A 16,727-nucleotide genomic window follows, 5' to 3' on the forward strand; every position below is an offset into this window, starting at 1 on the left:
TGGCGCCGCGAATGTAAATATACGTACCGTTTCGATACGTTCCATCACAAGGCTTGAATCTACAAAAACTATTTGCAACGGATTGACGCAAATCGTTTCTTTTTATAGTGCCGTTCGCGAGCGACAGAGACATGCAGAAGTATAGGAACAAATACGACCAAGATCTTGTTTATACAACTTTTCGCGGAGAAATCAGTAGAGCTTTCGTACACCGTTCGTCTCGAAACACATCTTTTCAAGCGATAGAACATATTTGATTTTGTCCATTTGGCGTCACATCGACAAGTGATTTCGTACGTTGTAATTATCCTCTCGATTCTACGCATATTACGGCTGTATTTATGCGGTCGGCATGTAGACAGCGGCATTACTTTATCTATCAGAAATCGAAATTAAATTAACGATGAGATTAAATGTCGAACTACTGTTAAAAATGATTTAATTGTCACTTTATTGGACGATTTTTTTGCGTGTTAGAAACGTTTAATTTAGTTGCGTGGGTCAAGATCTAAGTTGAGAATCCATTATGTTCTAATGAAATTGCTTCGCTGTCTGATATTGCTTCGAACAATTTGTTGTCTAAGTATGGGCTACGGTTTGGAGGCGCTTCCCCAAGTATCCAGAATAGAAACAGCCTGCGCGATCGCGAGAAGCTAAAAGTGCTTTGAGTCAAAACATAAATTTGCGCAGTTAGGTATGCGACAGTGCAAAAACATTGCGTGACTGTTGTTATGAAGCATTATTGCAAAATGTGAAAATATGTGACGCTATCCTAGGATTTGCGCAAGGTTGACATGCGACTGTTAAAGCCTTGAAATGATACCTTGTTTTTTTTTTTTTTTTTTCTTTTATACTTTTCTCACTTTTATGATTTCGTTGGCTATCGAATGCATGCATCGTACATTCTACCGTGGACATATGTATAAAAATTTGAATATTAATTTTTTCTCACCTATATTTTTTAACGTAAATTCTTGTAATTGAAGAGAAATTGCACGTATATAAAACAATTCAAACAATACCGGACGAATAAACTACGTACAATTTATTGTGCAATTTATCAAAAGATTTTGACATATATTTATGAAAGTTGCGTATTGAAACAATAGTTCTTAATACCGTATGAATTTTCAATTTTCATTTGTCCGAATGTTTCACGGCATATTGGAAAAAATGCTTTACAGTTGATGTATTGACTAACCTGAGGCAGTGGTATTTTATTTCTTTACGATAAAAAGCAAACCGCAGAATTAATTAATAGAAATATATTTAATGTTTTATAGTCCTATTTTATTTTTTAAACTTTGAAGAATTTTGTTAATTTGTAATTGTTTAAAGAATCATTAATTTAAAACATCGATCGCGTATTTAGCATCGATAAAGCAAGTTAGAGCTCTTTTACTGATATAAGCTGGAAAGAAAATTTTTCATTGATAACGAGTTTTCATCACCGGGTAGTCGAGTGAGACAATTTGATTTCTTTCTCTGAAACGGTTGTACACGTTAATTGCTTCCTCTTCTGCGTGAATCAGTATTGTTCTTTTTTTAACTGCGTTGCATGCGTACAGTTGTTGCAGGTTTGAAGATAGTTTTGCATGTTCCATTTAAATCCTGTTTTCTTTATCCGTATCCGTATATTTTTCTCATTTTCCTTTATGGAAACGGCATCTTATCTGTGTTTTGAATTTCTAGACGTTAGATGGTATGAATTTTGCAAAGACTGAATCCTCGGAATGCGCGTATGTAGTTGAAGATAAAAAAATAGATTTGAAATTCTGTCGTGGTAAAGCTCGCGTGGGAAGAATAAAACAAAAATTCATAATATTCACTCCATGCAACGCTTTCTTCAACGTCACCATTTATTTATTATTACTTTTTACTTTTAAAATTGTTTTAGAAATTAAACTTGAATTTTTTTTTTATATTTTAAAATTACAAATAGTTTGTATCTAAGTAGAGTCTTATTTTTTGTTAAAAATCTTTTTTTCTTATTGTCCGCTAATATTTATTTTTTTTAAATTTATACTTTGTCGTGTTATGTTCTGTATTGCTTATATTGTCGTACTTTGTTATGACATTCGGTATAATAATCGCGACTTCCGTGTCTATATATATGTAGATAAGAATCGTTTAAACTGTTATAATTATCGTTGCACATGCAACATCTTAATATAATTTTCCTCGCGTTCGTGACAAGTGAGATCCGTGTAGAGATTCCTAGCTGCTCCCCGTTCAATATGTGTTTACATGTTCGAACATCTTAAATGCAATATTCCTGATGCTACGACGGTTGATGCAATTAAGGCTTTAGAACAATTAATTTTGCTCCTATTCAAAACTACTTTACGTGCAACCATCCAATCAGCTAATTTACGTATATACATTGGAAACGTTTGCGTTAGCCGATATCTTTAGACCTTTAGTGAATCATGCATCGTTTATTTTCAAATGCTGAGAATAGACTTAACGCGCACAGCGTGTGTGCCTATAATAAAATGTATATTGTATAATTCAAGCTTACAACAATGATGCATTCGTTCGTTATTTCGTTTCAATGTGATTGTCAGAACAATTATCACAATTGGCATTTGACGTATCAGCAACGGTGCGATTTATAAAGTTAGTCTGTCAAAAAAAAAAAGAAAAAAAAAACAATACGCGCGATATATTTTTTTTCATTGACGTGATTCGAAATAATTCACCGTCACCGTGATGCATCAATATTCACATGGTAATAGGAATAACGCAGTCACAACCTGGCTCTCGTACCATCAAGTAATTTTTATTCGAATGCGAAGTGACTTATATTTTATGCATAGAACTTTTGATCGCGGCCGCAAAACTCCACAATCTTTTTTCGGTATAACACACCTAGAGTCCAACATAATCTTTCATCGTGTTTGGTAGCGTGTCCGCGACATCTTCTTGGATTGACAATATATTATAGTATAAAGCTTTCAAGCCCAGGACACATGTTGTTTGCAAGAGAAGAAAAACAAAGTTTACTTACGCGGCTTGCTCGCTGGGAATACACGCTGCGAGCAAATATTGCAGGAATAAAGCTAATTGATTTCGGTCTCGGTTGGGAGCAATTACTTTAAATGTTAAAACGAATAGTGTTTTTTTTTTGCAAAATTTAAGAATATTATTCGTGCAATTATGAGTCGAAAAAATAATTTTTTATATAAAATCAAGTAGGTGCGGTTTTTTCTCTTTTAATAATATTTTCAAAATAATATTTTTTCTTTTAATAAGCGTGGAATAATATTTCACCTGTTTGAATGTGTACTGTGTATACATGCAGGATATATAAAATGAAAGCAATTATTGCTCTGTTAAAACTCGATCGTAGCGTATTTGCAATTTTATCGATATTGTAATATCATGATTTAAACTGTTTAAATACGCAATTCTCACGCATCACTCGTGTTCTTCAGGGAAGTCATTACCGTTGATATTTGCAATTAATAATAACGGGTCTCTATATGGCTAATTGCTAAGTGTTATGCCTCAACTATCGTACGTAGGGATGTTGCGCAATGTATGCAATTGCTGAGTTGGAGAATTTAAATTGCAACGTATAACAACGCGCGAGATAAAGCATGTTTATTTTATTTTACAAATAATAGCGTACTCTGGTGAATAATAATAGCAATATTAATTATCGATAGGAAAATTATGTATTAAGTAGTTGAATAGTTGTATTAACACGTGTACAATACGTACGTGTTTAAATGCCGCGTAAATACGTCCATTTGCATTAATAATTATTAATTAATTAATTTAATGTCGAACAAAACTATTTGTACCTTTCGCTCGCGAAGATTATAACATTTTGGATAAGTTATGACAAATCATGTTGTACGATTACAAATAATTACATTTTAAACAGGTAATTTGCGTTGCATTAATATGTTATGCACTCTAGTAAACAAAGCCGAACTCGCACTCGCTCATCGTTTAACGAACGTGTCACATTCGTATTATTTAGCAGCTTATGAAGATACATTCTCTTTTTATGCTTTTACAAATGTAGGAAAGGGTCGACATGATTTGCTTCAATTTTTTTTTAGGAAATTGGAAATGGCATCTAGCTTCAGCTCAGTTGTTTGATTTCCCGGGGGAGTGCGTTTTTTTTTTTTACGCATGTTTTGCGGGCAAATAGAAGCTTCGTGACAGTGATAGTGAAACAAATTCTTTACAAGTTTGATTTCTTTTCATCTTCTAACGTTAGAACGTTTTGAACGATTAAAAAATAAAAAATAAATAAAAAAAAATGAAAAAAAGAATCAAACAAAAAAATATACTTAAAGTACATACACCCTCAAACACGTTGCGTGCGTAATTGGTAGGAAAAATAAAGAATTGGGATGAGAGATCTTAAAATTCTCCGACATTTACATTACGTTCAGCTACATTTTACACACTTTTAATTATGCTCTATTTAAAAAAAAAAGAGAAATTAAATAATATTCCGTTGGATTTGCAAGTGTTTGTTTTTAGATCGCGAAATTTAATGCTATATAAACAGAAAGCGCGTTAGTTTCTATCACAAACACTAAAATGTTAGCTTTAGTCATCGATCTTGTAAAATGTCAAATAAAGTACATTTACCTGTGAACACTGTCGCTTAACTAACTTGGTGTTGTATAATTAAATTACAACAGGAAAGCACTTTTAACTAGTACGCGGTGTTAACTACTTTCCGAGCTTCGAGCTGGTATTCGCACGCTTCTATTGAAATGATCAAACGAGACGGAAAATATCGTGAAATTTATGAAAGCACCAGACATCGCATCGTTCACCAATTTGCGGAATGAATTTCCCTCTTTCTTTTAGAAACGGCAACGGCAAGCACGCCGAATGACGCGTTATTTTATTCAAAGACCGATTCAGTTACCTTTTCGAGGGAAAAACCGTGTCATCAGTGATTCAGCACGCTTTCATGTTTCAGTACGTATTTATATCGGGCGACTTGTAGCAAGTGAAGCCTGACTACGGTTAGATCTAGTCTACTTAAATAAATTAAATTATAGTATATTCTACGTTTTTATCAGTAAATATCCATTTTTTTTTTAACATAACGAATTTACGAATAAGGTTAAAGCAACAGTGGACGGCTAAATTTACGAAAATTATTCTGTAACATATTACGATATTAAATCGCAACGTCACTACGAAATATCTCGCGCGTGTTTAATAGAACAGAAAGTTTTTACAAGCGAAAATATTGCATCGAAAACCAGAACATGTTTCAATAGTGTTTCGTGATCAAAACGGCGGAAAAGTTTTACTCCAAATAATCGGAATGCATACACGCGATTTGTCCGATGAAGTCATTCCTTTCGGCGTTTTTGTTTAATCATCTGCTTATAGATTGCGCAAAAAAAAAAAAATACTTAGCGTTTACATGTTTATTCTCTTTTGTTTCTCGTTTAAATAATTGGGAGCAGCTTGCTACGATTAATGTCTCACGTCAACGCTCTTTAAGTTCTCTATGTGGTTCATAATACTATACAATTTTCCAACAAAGTGCCGAAGTCACGAATGGCGATTGTCATTAAGCGCTTCATTCACGTGCTCTCCGTATAGGAACTTTATCGTTAACTCCGCTGAATATGCCCGACCTTACGTGCGCACGTTACAATACAGGCTCTCGGTTTGCGCTCACGTACAGGTAGGAACGTCGCAGTACTTGCCTTTGTTGCGAGTCATTGGTATGCACCTTGTCACGAGCTTGTAAAGCTGCGGAGTTCGTATCGCGTTCAGTAATCTGACGTTGTTCTAGGGCGATAAGCAACTGCAGCTCAATCAGTTACATAATTAACGTTTCTTTGGCGCCACGATTTAGTGATCACACGGCATTGCCGTTTCTTTTCCAACCGCGGAAGAACGGCGGTTAATTAACGGCGACGTATTAAGTAAGCCGGTTAGAGTTATGCAAACGATTAAAATCAACCGGTTTGATAATGCCGTTTGATAACTGGCTCTGAATTACAATTCTGCTTTCCATAAATCCGCCGCGCTCGCGATGCTCGTGTTTATGTATGTATGTAAATCATAGTGGCTGCACTATCGAGCATACCGTAGGCGAAACTTTGATAGACTCTTGCAAGCTCCAACGAGCACTTTTACCGTACGGTGGGGAGTTAGATCACGGGTAAACTTCTATTTTGGCGACACACCGGAAATCGATGTTTTCCTCGACGAGCGACGTTCAAATGAGCCACTTATTCGTATGATAAATGCCAACGGATCGTTGAAGTAACGAGAGCGTCGCCAACAGTTGTTCGGACAATGATAAAAATATCGTTGATATTAATTTTCAAGTGTTATCGATGCTGGAAGCTCGGCGCGTTCAAAATCACGCTTATCGATTGGCGCTTCTATTACCGTGTGCATTATTCGTAATTAAGTAAAACGATCTGGACTCAGTTGCGACAAAGGGTTTGTCACACGCGCTCAACGATACAACCTTTAGTTACTGCGCGCAAAAACAAGGCAGGATTGCAGGCTTTGTAATAATACGCAATAAATTCTTTCTTTTTTTTTTCTTTTATTTTCTTTTTTGCAATACATCGAGATTACTATAACGCACAGATGGGGAGTTTCGTTCTATTTAAAGTTCATTCAGATTTTTTAAATAAATCGATCTTTGACTGGCATTTAAAACGATCTTCAATTTGGATATCTCGTAATTGTTTGCTTTTATTCTGACTGCTGTGTGCGTGAAGCATGTTCCATTAATTGGAGAATAGAATTGGAGATAGCCTAGAATTTTTTTTTTTTTTTCCACGATTAATTTAGCTCTTCTCGATATAAAATCCAAGATAATACTTCGATATTTTGCAGAGCAGGATATTAATTACTGAGAACGAGTCGTAATAAATTGATCTTACGACAAAATGTAATACGATATATTCGCTTTTTATACACATATATACAATTGTAGTGTTATATTGAAAAAAAAAGTTTGTTTTTTGTATTTTTACTTGTTACAAATGATATATTTTTTATATTTATGAATTGTACGCAAAAACATATTTTCAACTTTGTATTCTAGAATCTCGTTATCCGTGTTACGAATACTTAATTCTCTTATCGATTCGTTCGGAAAGAAAAAAGAAGCTTCTTACATTTTTTTAAATCTAATAATTCCGAGCGATATGCTATCTTGATTTTTCCGTGGGATATCCGTTATCTGGTCGTATTGCGCGACCTAGCTATTGCCGGCTCTGAAATGAACCGTCGACCGATTAGACGATGATTAGGCTGAGCTCGTTGCATCCAGCTGAAGGGTTATGCGAGTTATATTGGATCTGATTACGGAGAATTGGGTCGAAGATGGCACCATCTTGAAAGGCCTTGTAGACGCAGGTAACATTCTGTTCAGGCTGTGAATATCTTAGAATCGACATGTGATAGAACACTCTTTTTCGTTAAAAGCGACGATATTCGATCGCTATTCCGCCGTGTCTTCTTTCGCGTTTCTTTGAAAACGTGCATCAAGAGAAACAAGTTTCTTTTGTACTTATAGGACTTCTTCCATCAATTTCCAATGTATTTGCTATGAAATTGTTAGCAGACAATAACTAACCGCAGCGAACTAAAAATAAAAAAATTAAAAAATAAATAAATAAAAAAAAGAATTCGTTAAAATAAATACGAAATCATTCCGATAGATTTTTTCTTTTTGTGGTTATTATATCATTTTGTTTGGCGCTCTTGGAAATACATTTTTTTTCTGTAAGCTTTGTATATGAAGCCTACACGACTTTAATTCGCCATTTCTTCTTTTTGTTGTCTTCCTTTCCTTTTTTTTTTCTTTCTAAGATATAAGAATGATAAAGATTGTATTTCTCGATAATTACGGAGAGTGCTCCTTTAATCGAGCTTACACGAATGATGCTCGTGAGTGTGGACTGGTATTGATTCGAATTGGTTTGACATGACGTGATCCTATGAGGTAACAGAGAAAGCGATCATTATCTCACACAATACGTGCGTATACATATATACGCGTGTTAGACTGTGTTTTGTATATTAGATTTTTTAAATGCTTCTTTAATGTACACGTATAACGGAGTCTTAAAGCTGAATTACAAAATCTTATTTAAATGGATATATGCTATTACAATTCGCACGTGTTTGCTCGAAGTGCCACTTGTACGTCAGTAAGAAATTTTCTGCTTTACGTATGACATCGACGTTGTCGATAAAACATTTGATGAGGGGAGTAAAATTCTGAAATCGATGAAATTGCAAGATATATTACAAACATAAATTTATGCGACGGCCCCTATCACATGGCATCCCTCGTATTTTTTATTCTTACTAGTCGTTTTCGCGCATGTCGTATTTCGTATGGAGTAATAAATGTTTGAAGAATGAAGGAAGGCTATTGTGTCCCTTTACGTCAGTCTCCCATGCGTGGGTCATTGTTACGACGTAGCGATTCTTAAATTAGGATCATCCTTAAAAGAGATTAAATTGATGTCTTCAGAGTGTTGGTTTTCTTTGTAGTTGCCGACAATCATTAGTAGGTAAATAAAAATCGATTAAAATTAATTACTTAATCTTTTTTGTTCTCGAATCTGCGATTCAATATTTGAAAAATAATTATAAGCAATAAAATTAAAACACGAGTTATATTAAAATTATGTAGAAAGATTATTTTAAAGTAATAAATTATTAAACTAGGAAAAAATTTATTTTAAATTTACGTTTGATAGTAAGTATATCGATTTCATAAAAATGTAAGTATATTCTTATTAATTCGTATTTTACTTTGTGAAATTGTTGAAACATGACGTCGACTACGCTGAAAATGGATTCTTATATTTCATTTTTCCATGATAAAAATATTACATAGCGGGTGGTCTTAATGAAGTTATAAGATCCTTGGTATCTCTTTCTTGTACTGCAATGTTAAAAAACTTTCTTTTTTAATAATTATTTTTATTTTGCTAGTTAATGAGACAACGCAATATTTCTGTTGTAAATTACGTAATTCACATTCAAACAACGTAAATTTATTGCTTGTATAATTAGAATTCGTTGAAGCGTCGTTTCCTGTGTTGATCTGCCTCGTTGCTATTGAAATATTCAGAATCATTCAGTCACATCTTGTGCGAGGTAATTAACAACTTTCCAAAAGCATTGCGTTCGAACGACGAGCTTCTATTTTATCCTTCGTGTTGTCTTCGATATTTTACGTAATTTATAATATCGAAATCCCGAGTTCGTTTGCAATGGAGTACCGTACTCACCGGCGCTTCACTGTCGTTTTCTCATCAACTTCGTTTTTTCTTCACAATAAATTATTGCCTTAATTAAAGTCCAGGGAGCATTTCTGCACGCGCGGATGTGTTCGAATGAATCTTGTTGGGGCTGAGAGAAAAAGGGGGAGTGAGCCAGACGAGTACTAATGACCTCCTCTGCGTGTATAATATCGCGGGAACAAGATTGCTTGAGAATTTCTCCAATTATTTGAAAAGAAGAAAGAGAGAAAAAAAGTATATATTGGCATTCAGAAAACATTTTTAACGTTCATTGTTTTATCGTATTTTTAATGTTTCGTAATGCGCCGAACGGTATTTGAGCTTTGGCATAAATTATTTCGCACTTTGCAAAGATAGGGGCAGCGTTTCTGAGATACACGTATATTTACACGAGCTATAATACAATTTCTAACTTTGTTATGTACTACTTCGTTCTATTCCCTGCTTTGTACACATGATACAGTGCCGTCTGCTGATTGTCGTGACGAAAGGGTATTATGATAATCTTGTTGTACGGCGAGTTTGTTTATCGACTTCGAGTTAGCGACGTCGTGGCTCGTCCCGAATTGGAATTACGGCTTCCTTCTAACGCTTGATGAGTTGCGAACTGTTCGGAATAAAAGTTGGCCGCGATATAATTTCGTATCCACCGTGGTTCTCATAATACCAGGTGGGTTTATGAGCTAGAAGATATTTTCTCTCCCAGGTCTTTTTACGACCGTCTCCGAGATCTTTTTTGCGCCGCGCGGTGTGGTTTATACAAGACTCCGCGCGCGATCCTAAGAAAGTTCACCGCAAAAATGTCCCATAAGGGGGAGCTATTCCCCAGATTATCTTTACTTCGTTCCCGCTACGTTTCATTGCGCTTTCAAATATCGAATCGAGGAGCCATTATCAATTTAGGAAAAAAAAAAAGAAAAAAAAAACTGAAGAAGATCGGGCACGATCGAAGTGCGATTCAAATGGTAATAAATTCCTATTTTATTTCACACAAAAATTTTCGCCGTGAATCTTTACTGTTTCAACGGTATATAAAGTGACATAAATTTTAGATGTCGAAAAGTAATCGATAATGTTTTAATTATAAGCTTACCGTTAACGTTAACACAATTATTATCAAAGAGTCGATATCGCATTCGAAGAACGCGAGTCTTTATTTGATTTGAAATTTTTCCCTTTGACTCATCGCATATCAATGTAATTTGTTTCTTGAATATTTAATGCGAATAAAACGGTTAGACAGGCAGTATTACATGCTAAATGCATCACTAGGTAAAGATGTGGATATGTACTAATACCGTGTGTCTATAGAATGTACGATGTGAACATCGAGGCAAGCGTGATATCAAGTTGCGGGCGTCTATATTGATAGCTCTTACTGAGCTTGCGATATAACGTCGTTGGAGAAACAGGTAGAACCTTATGTCCCTATCGTACCCTCTATACCGCATCGTCTTGCATGGCGCCATTACTGTTGCCGAGCAAGTGTACCGAGCGTTTTTAGTCTTCGACCGTGCCGCGTATCTAAAGTATAAAACGTTCCTAGAAAAAGCCGCGCGGCGTTAAAAACTGTATTAGTCTACGTGCATCCTGAGTAACTTCACTTCGCGCTTTCCAGCTGCGAAGTATCGCTTTATCACTTTCGTGGAAGTACATTTAACATAAATCATGTTTCCCTTACGGAAAGTCTTGGTTTTCTTCGGACGGATTCTATCCCGAAAAAAGCCTCGCTAGATCGAAATGAATTTTTGCCGTTGTCTCGCAACGCTTTCGTTTGGCTCGCTTTGCGTCACGAGAGTAAGTGGCTACTTAATTTTTATTATTTTCCACGCTAACCGCGTACCGTTCGATCGCCGGTAAGAAAATATGGGAATCATGGTGTTAAAATTACCCGAGGTTGTTCGCAGTTTTCTCGAATGGGAATTGAGCCTTACCGTTATCTAAAAACTAGTTAACCACTCCGTAGTTTATTTCGTGATTGATAGCAAAACGGGCCCTCTCGGCCGCCGCGATCAGCTGTGAGCATAAAAAATATAAAAACTGAACATAAAAGAGCTCGCGGAGATTTGTATAATTTGATGAAAAAAGCTTCAAGATCATTTCTATCTTTATCGAAAAGACAGTCGGATTTACTTGTCTGTAGGTTTAATATTTTTAATTTCATCACATTGAATTATTGACATGTGTCTCGTACGATCATTTTTAATGTTTGTAAGAAGCCGGTTCCACAATGCGACGGTCGTTGCGATGCAACGACGTATCTGGTTTTATTCCTGCTGAAAATGTCGCGTGACACTCACGGGAATCCCGATTGTTCAATTTCAGATGGAAATTACGAGTATCCAGGACAAGAACATCGGTGCAGGAACGCACGATGGCAATTACGCTAACTACATGCAAATATTAGGTGATGCTTTGTTGATCGTTGCAAACGTTAGGAGCGATAGAAAGCGGATGTATGACATTCACGCGAACGACATTGTTTCAGTTGTGAGAGAGTGACGTATGATTAATAATATCGAAGCTTAGTTTTCCAAGTGCCGCCCGAGAATTGCCGCACCGGTCGTTTACGGCCATTCAGAAGTACAAACGGACATTTGTACCTTTTACTGAAAGTGACTGCTAATGACCGAAGTTTAATTTAAGATCGTGAAACATATCAGCGGCTTTCTCAGTCATCGATACTAGCTGGTTGGATTTGCATTTTGTACGATCGACTGACCGTAAATTTTCCGAAGCGATACGACAAATGCCCTATGGACATTTGATATGAGAACCTACGTCGACGCAGGCATTGCCGCTTTGTAAACACGTATTCAAAGCGACTCTGTCATTGATTTAACTTGCCAAAAAGCCCCGAAGACATATATAAAAAAGAAAAAAAAAAACTACACAATAGGACACTTTACAGTGCTACGTGGTTTTAAAATTGTTACAAAACTAATACGGAAAAGTGATCAGTCGTTCCATAATATGTACAGCGAATGACAATAACTTTTATCTTTATCACCGTCGGCTGATTTTACGCGAGATACAATTGCGATGATTTATCAGTACTCGTCCGAATGAAAGAGATGACGTGTGGTGCTACATGCGCGGGTGCAATTACGAGGTAAATACGAGGTGGAGGAGAATTTTTTGACGGTTGGTGCGGTTGTAAAAAGAAGCTTGTTAAAGCCCGCGCGTTATCACGTAGAAAAGAGCCGTTCGAGCGTTTCGTTCTCTCATTGTACCGCGAGGCTTCGCGTGCGACGATCTTTTTATTTCACGGCGTCGAGTCCGGTTGGTGGTCGGACGGGCGTTGAAGACTCATGCGATGATGATGAAGTGTGACGAGAGGAAGCGTGAAATGTTCTCGCGACGCGCATGCAGCGAAAGCGGACCGCACCCCGGAATACCGGGATACGGTAACGTCCCCGTTGGCGGTCATCTCTGGGGGAAAAGAAATCAGGGACGGACCTCGGCGCCGGTCGTCGGTCACGCGAGACCGCCCGCTATAATCCTGAGAACGAGAAGAAGCTGGCCCGTCGCGCCCACACATTGCCGAAGGTAAGTAATCGATTTCGCGTTCGTCTCGATCTTTGACCTCCCGCTTCTGTTTCCAAGTCCGCCTAACCCGGCGGCTTCCATATCGGATCGATATACTCGTTCGAAAATTTAATTGGATGGCACTCTCGTTCGTGGCCGTTCAACATCCAATTTTATACAGCTCTCTAACTAACTCTATTGAACACGAATTCTATAAGGCAAAATCTGTTTCGGATATACTAAAGAATGCGTCTTTTACCCGTTGTACTTTTCCTTTCGGAGATTGCAAATGGGATGGAGCGAGCAAATTTATGGCGGGTCACGTTTAGGGACGTGAATGTTAAATTGTCTGCATTGAGAGAATTTTCAGCCTTAAAGCTTATAGATCAAAGTAGTTTCATTTCCTTATCTCCAATATTCGATGTTTATCGGATATTGACAAGGATATAACGGGGTTTTTTTTTTTTCTATTTAACGCGAGCCGGAAATTTCCTCCGGATGTAATTTTAAATTGGAATGAATTTTTAGTTTAGAGAGAGAGAGAGGGAGAGAGAGAAAGCGCAAGAAGATTAATTAATTCTGTTACTATTAGATGATTCTATCAGCTTTATATACGAATTTGCGGTGAGTGATGGCTCTATTAACGCACGACAATTAATTGCTCTCCAATACAATTCAAATACATATACCTGCACACATACATTACAGATACACATACATACATTTGGTTTTGATTCTATAATCTATGAATGCAAACTACAAACAAGTATAACATTGGAGGTAAATTTAATTAAGTTTTACGATAGAACGAGATTAAAAATAATATTTTCTACTTCGTTGTAAATTTACGGCATATAAAAATTAAGAATTAAAACTACTTATAACGCGACGTGATTTATCTGGTAAAAAAGTTATACGCGTGTTAAAAATAAAAAAAAAAATAAATAAAAAAAGATACGTTTGATGCGCACGGTAACACTTCTTGCAAAACGTTTATGACATTGCAAACAAAGGCATATTACGTACGTAACGCCTCAAGAGATGTCCTTGTGGCGATAAATGTGTAACGTGTCCCTTGATTTATCACGCCACGGGCAAATATAAGAAGAGGAGCGTTTATACGTATGCGTGCACTCTGATACGATTTCCGTTCTCTTGTTCCGATATCGATATCACGCTTCATTACAATCAGAAAGTCGTCTATTCTCGCGTATTATTTCTTTTCTTCTTGTTCGATATTCAGGTGAAGCGACGTGTAGAGATCAATTATCTGTCGATGAACTGATAAGCCTTTGCGTGCGTATTATGATTCGACCACTAGTTATAATTTTTACCGTCATTTTACGACTAAAGGTACATGAATTTGTTTTGATAAGAGTGACACGAATGAGATGCTCCTTTCAGCTACCGTCAGGCCTTTCTCATTACTTTATTTGCATTGGTACGCTTTTACCTTTTTTTCTGATCTCGTTTCTGCATTCATCGTTTTGACGTATAGTTTTCTTTTTTTTTCTTTTTTTTTTTTTAACCGAGTATAAAATATTTAACGACGTCATTCTAATTCCTAGAGTGGAGTTGCGTTCTTGTTGGAATCTTTATTTCTATTGTGCTGCCAGGTATATGTATAACGGAAGGTAGGCAGGCTAGTAATTGCTTTTACAGTGGATTTTTTACCGTTGGACGAAATGAGAAAAAAAGTTTACGCCGGAAACAAAAAGAAAAAAAAAAAAGAAAAAAAAAATGAAAAGATGTTTTTCATATTTTTAACGCAGGTTTCATTGTTTGACATGAAGATCACGTATAACGTTACCTTGCCGTGAGTTGAAAGCCAGGCTAGATTTAACGCTATAAACGGTGATGCACCAGCGGGGCTAATACTGGCCGTAAGGTTGCTTGTTTGCACAAGCTTTTGCCCACACTACTTACGTTACGTTACGTCAGACTATTGCGCAATGCGTGAGGCGTAGTTATACTTTAAACAGAGACGTGTGTAACGCATATCTCATAATTAAAAAATTAAATAATAATTTTGAATATGAAAATTTTATGTAGTCAACTTTTTTGCAAACGAATTATCTATATTTCAATTTTTTTACGAGCAAATATATATTTAATATCTCGTGACATGTTTCTTAGAAAGATGAAACAATTTTTGGCATCCAATCATCTCGGCGATTCTTTTTATTTTTAAGTTTTTGTTAATATAATACTTTTTATTCTGTGCCGTTTATTAGATATTAAAAGATATAAATAGAACTTGCGTGTCCCAATGAAAGGGTTAAAATGCTAATGCGTTCTGAAGCTTTTTACAATTTTGTGCGTTGTCGCGCCAGCGTCTTGTCAATCCTTCGCATTTTCTTTCTATTAACAGTTTATGAATTATTAATGGTGATATGACTTAGCGCTTTGGCAATGAATAAAGAGTGCCGAGTTTGTGTTTTTATAAAGTAGAATTATCACGAAACACGCACGCGCACAAGTAAAATAAAAAAGAAAAAGAAAAATAATAATAAAACCAATTAAGAGAGAAGCAGATAATTACATTGAAATATACGTGGTAGCAATTAAGTCGCTAATACAGCTGGTTCTCCCATACGTATTTTGTTGCTTTTATCTTACAAACAGCGTGGGATCGAAACGGATAGGATTAATGTTTTATATAATCGGAAACGGAATAGGGCGGGAACAAATTTAGCTATATGAACAGGATATTTTCCCATGGGCGCTTATCAAATGCCTTTATTGAGCAAACGATCTTTTTGTACCTATGTATTCGCAAATTCAATGGTATTAAAAATATGTCGAACGTAAATCGTCGACGTTTACTTTGAGATACTTGCCCCGTATGTACATTTTGCATGTACGCTCGCCTTTTATTATATTTTACTGCATGCATTGCGAACTAATGTGGCGAACTTGTTTACATCGCTAAAAACAGCCTAAGCACAAGAATTACTGTAAGGATTTTTCTTTTGTAACTTTATTGAAGAGGATATAATTCACCTTATAAAATGCTGCTGTTTAAAGCAGAACTAACGCGGTTAGTTTTTCCATGTTAGATTTTTTTTTTGGCAAAGATAGATTTTAATGTAAATTATTGCGCGCGAATAGATCCCCGAGCGGTGAGATTTCCGCGTCGAATAAAATGTAAGAATTTAATTTTTATTTTAAAAAGTAATATACCAAAGTTTATTAGTCATTATAATAACGATATTTTAAACAAGATGAGTTTGAAAACGGGCTTCACAATCTTCGGTCTTTATGCAGCGTTATTATCTGTCTCATCGTGAGAAAAGTTGTAATCAAAACAAGATTTTCATTCTGTATTTTCTTCCCGTAGCTATCTTCCTTATTGCATCAGAATTAATTCGCGTAGAATAAATTCTTGTTATCCATCGTTAGGTATAAATAACACGTGCAACACATTAACTGTGCCTTTGTAAAAAATTGTGTTAACATTCGAGATATTGATTCCCTCTTTGATATAAATTGACGAGTTTACATTTTACCTTTGCTTAATAAATAAACCGCGTTAATACGTTGTTTTAATTTTTGTTACATTATTTATTTCGTTTGTAACACGTCAATTTAATGTTATACGTTACATTTGCTGTAACTCGCGTTAAATTTTGATCAGGATATGCTTTAATCGGAACTTTATTTAAGAAATAAAATTTTATTTACGTCGCGAATACCATCAAGGTGCCTCGCGCTAAAATATTCTTGCTATTTTGTCCCGTTTTATTTTTCAGCGGCTTAAGATATAAAAAGTATCGCCAGCTCGTAGAAACAACCATCGTTCTTTGAGAATGTAGTTTCTGTACCCTAGAGGAAATATGATATTTTTCTCGAATACATCTTGCGTACAACTAGGAAAGCAATTTTTTTTTCCCCTTCGCGAAACATTTCTTCAACGAA

General features: G+C 35.9%; 1 protein-coding gene across 3 annotated transcripts in view; it reads left to right on the top strand.

Annotated features, from left to right (window-relative positions):
- The window catches only part of Dnc (phosphodiesterase dunce), a 302,183-nt gene that overhangs the window by 21,695 nt on the left and 263,761 nt on the right, over positions 1-16,727 (top strand). Inside the window, exon 2 of one of the 3 annotated variants that reach the window (XM_070654256.1) lies at positions 11,607-12,830. The exons of 1 other annotated variant lie outside the window; for it this stretch is intronic. In XM_070654256.1, coding sequence (XP_070510357.1) covers positions 12,598-12,830 — 233 coding nt within the window. In that variant the 5' untranslated portion in view covers positions 11,607-12,597. Of the gene's footprint in view, positions 1-1,298; positions 12,831-16,727 lie in introns of those variants that run through there. One more of the 3 variants, XM_070654257.1, reaches the window with a different exon arrangement.

The sequence above is a fragment of the Cardiocondyla obscurior genome, linkage group LG03 (assembly GCF_019399895.1).
Source record: "Cardiocondyla obscurior isolate alpha-2009 linkage group LG03, Cobs3.1, whole genome shotgun sequence".
Lineage (NCBI taxonomy): Eukaryota > Metazoa > Arthropoda > Insecta > Hymenoptera > Formicidae > Cardiocondyla > Cardiocondyla obscurior.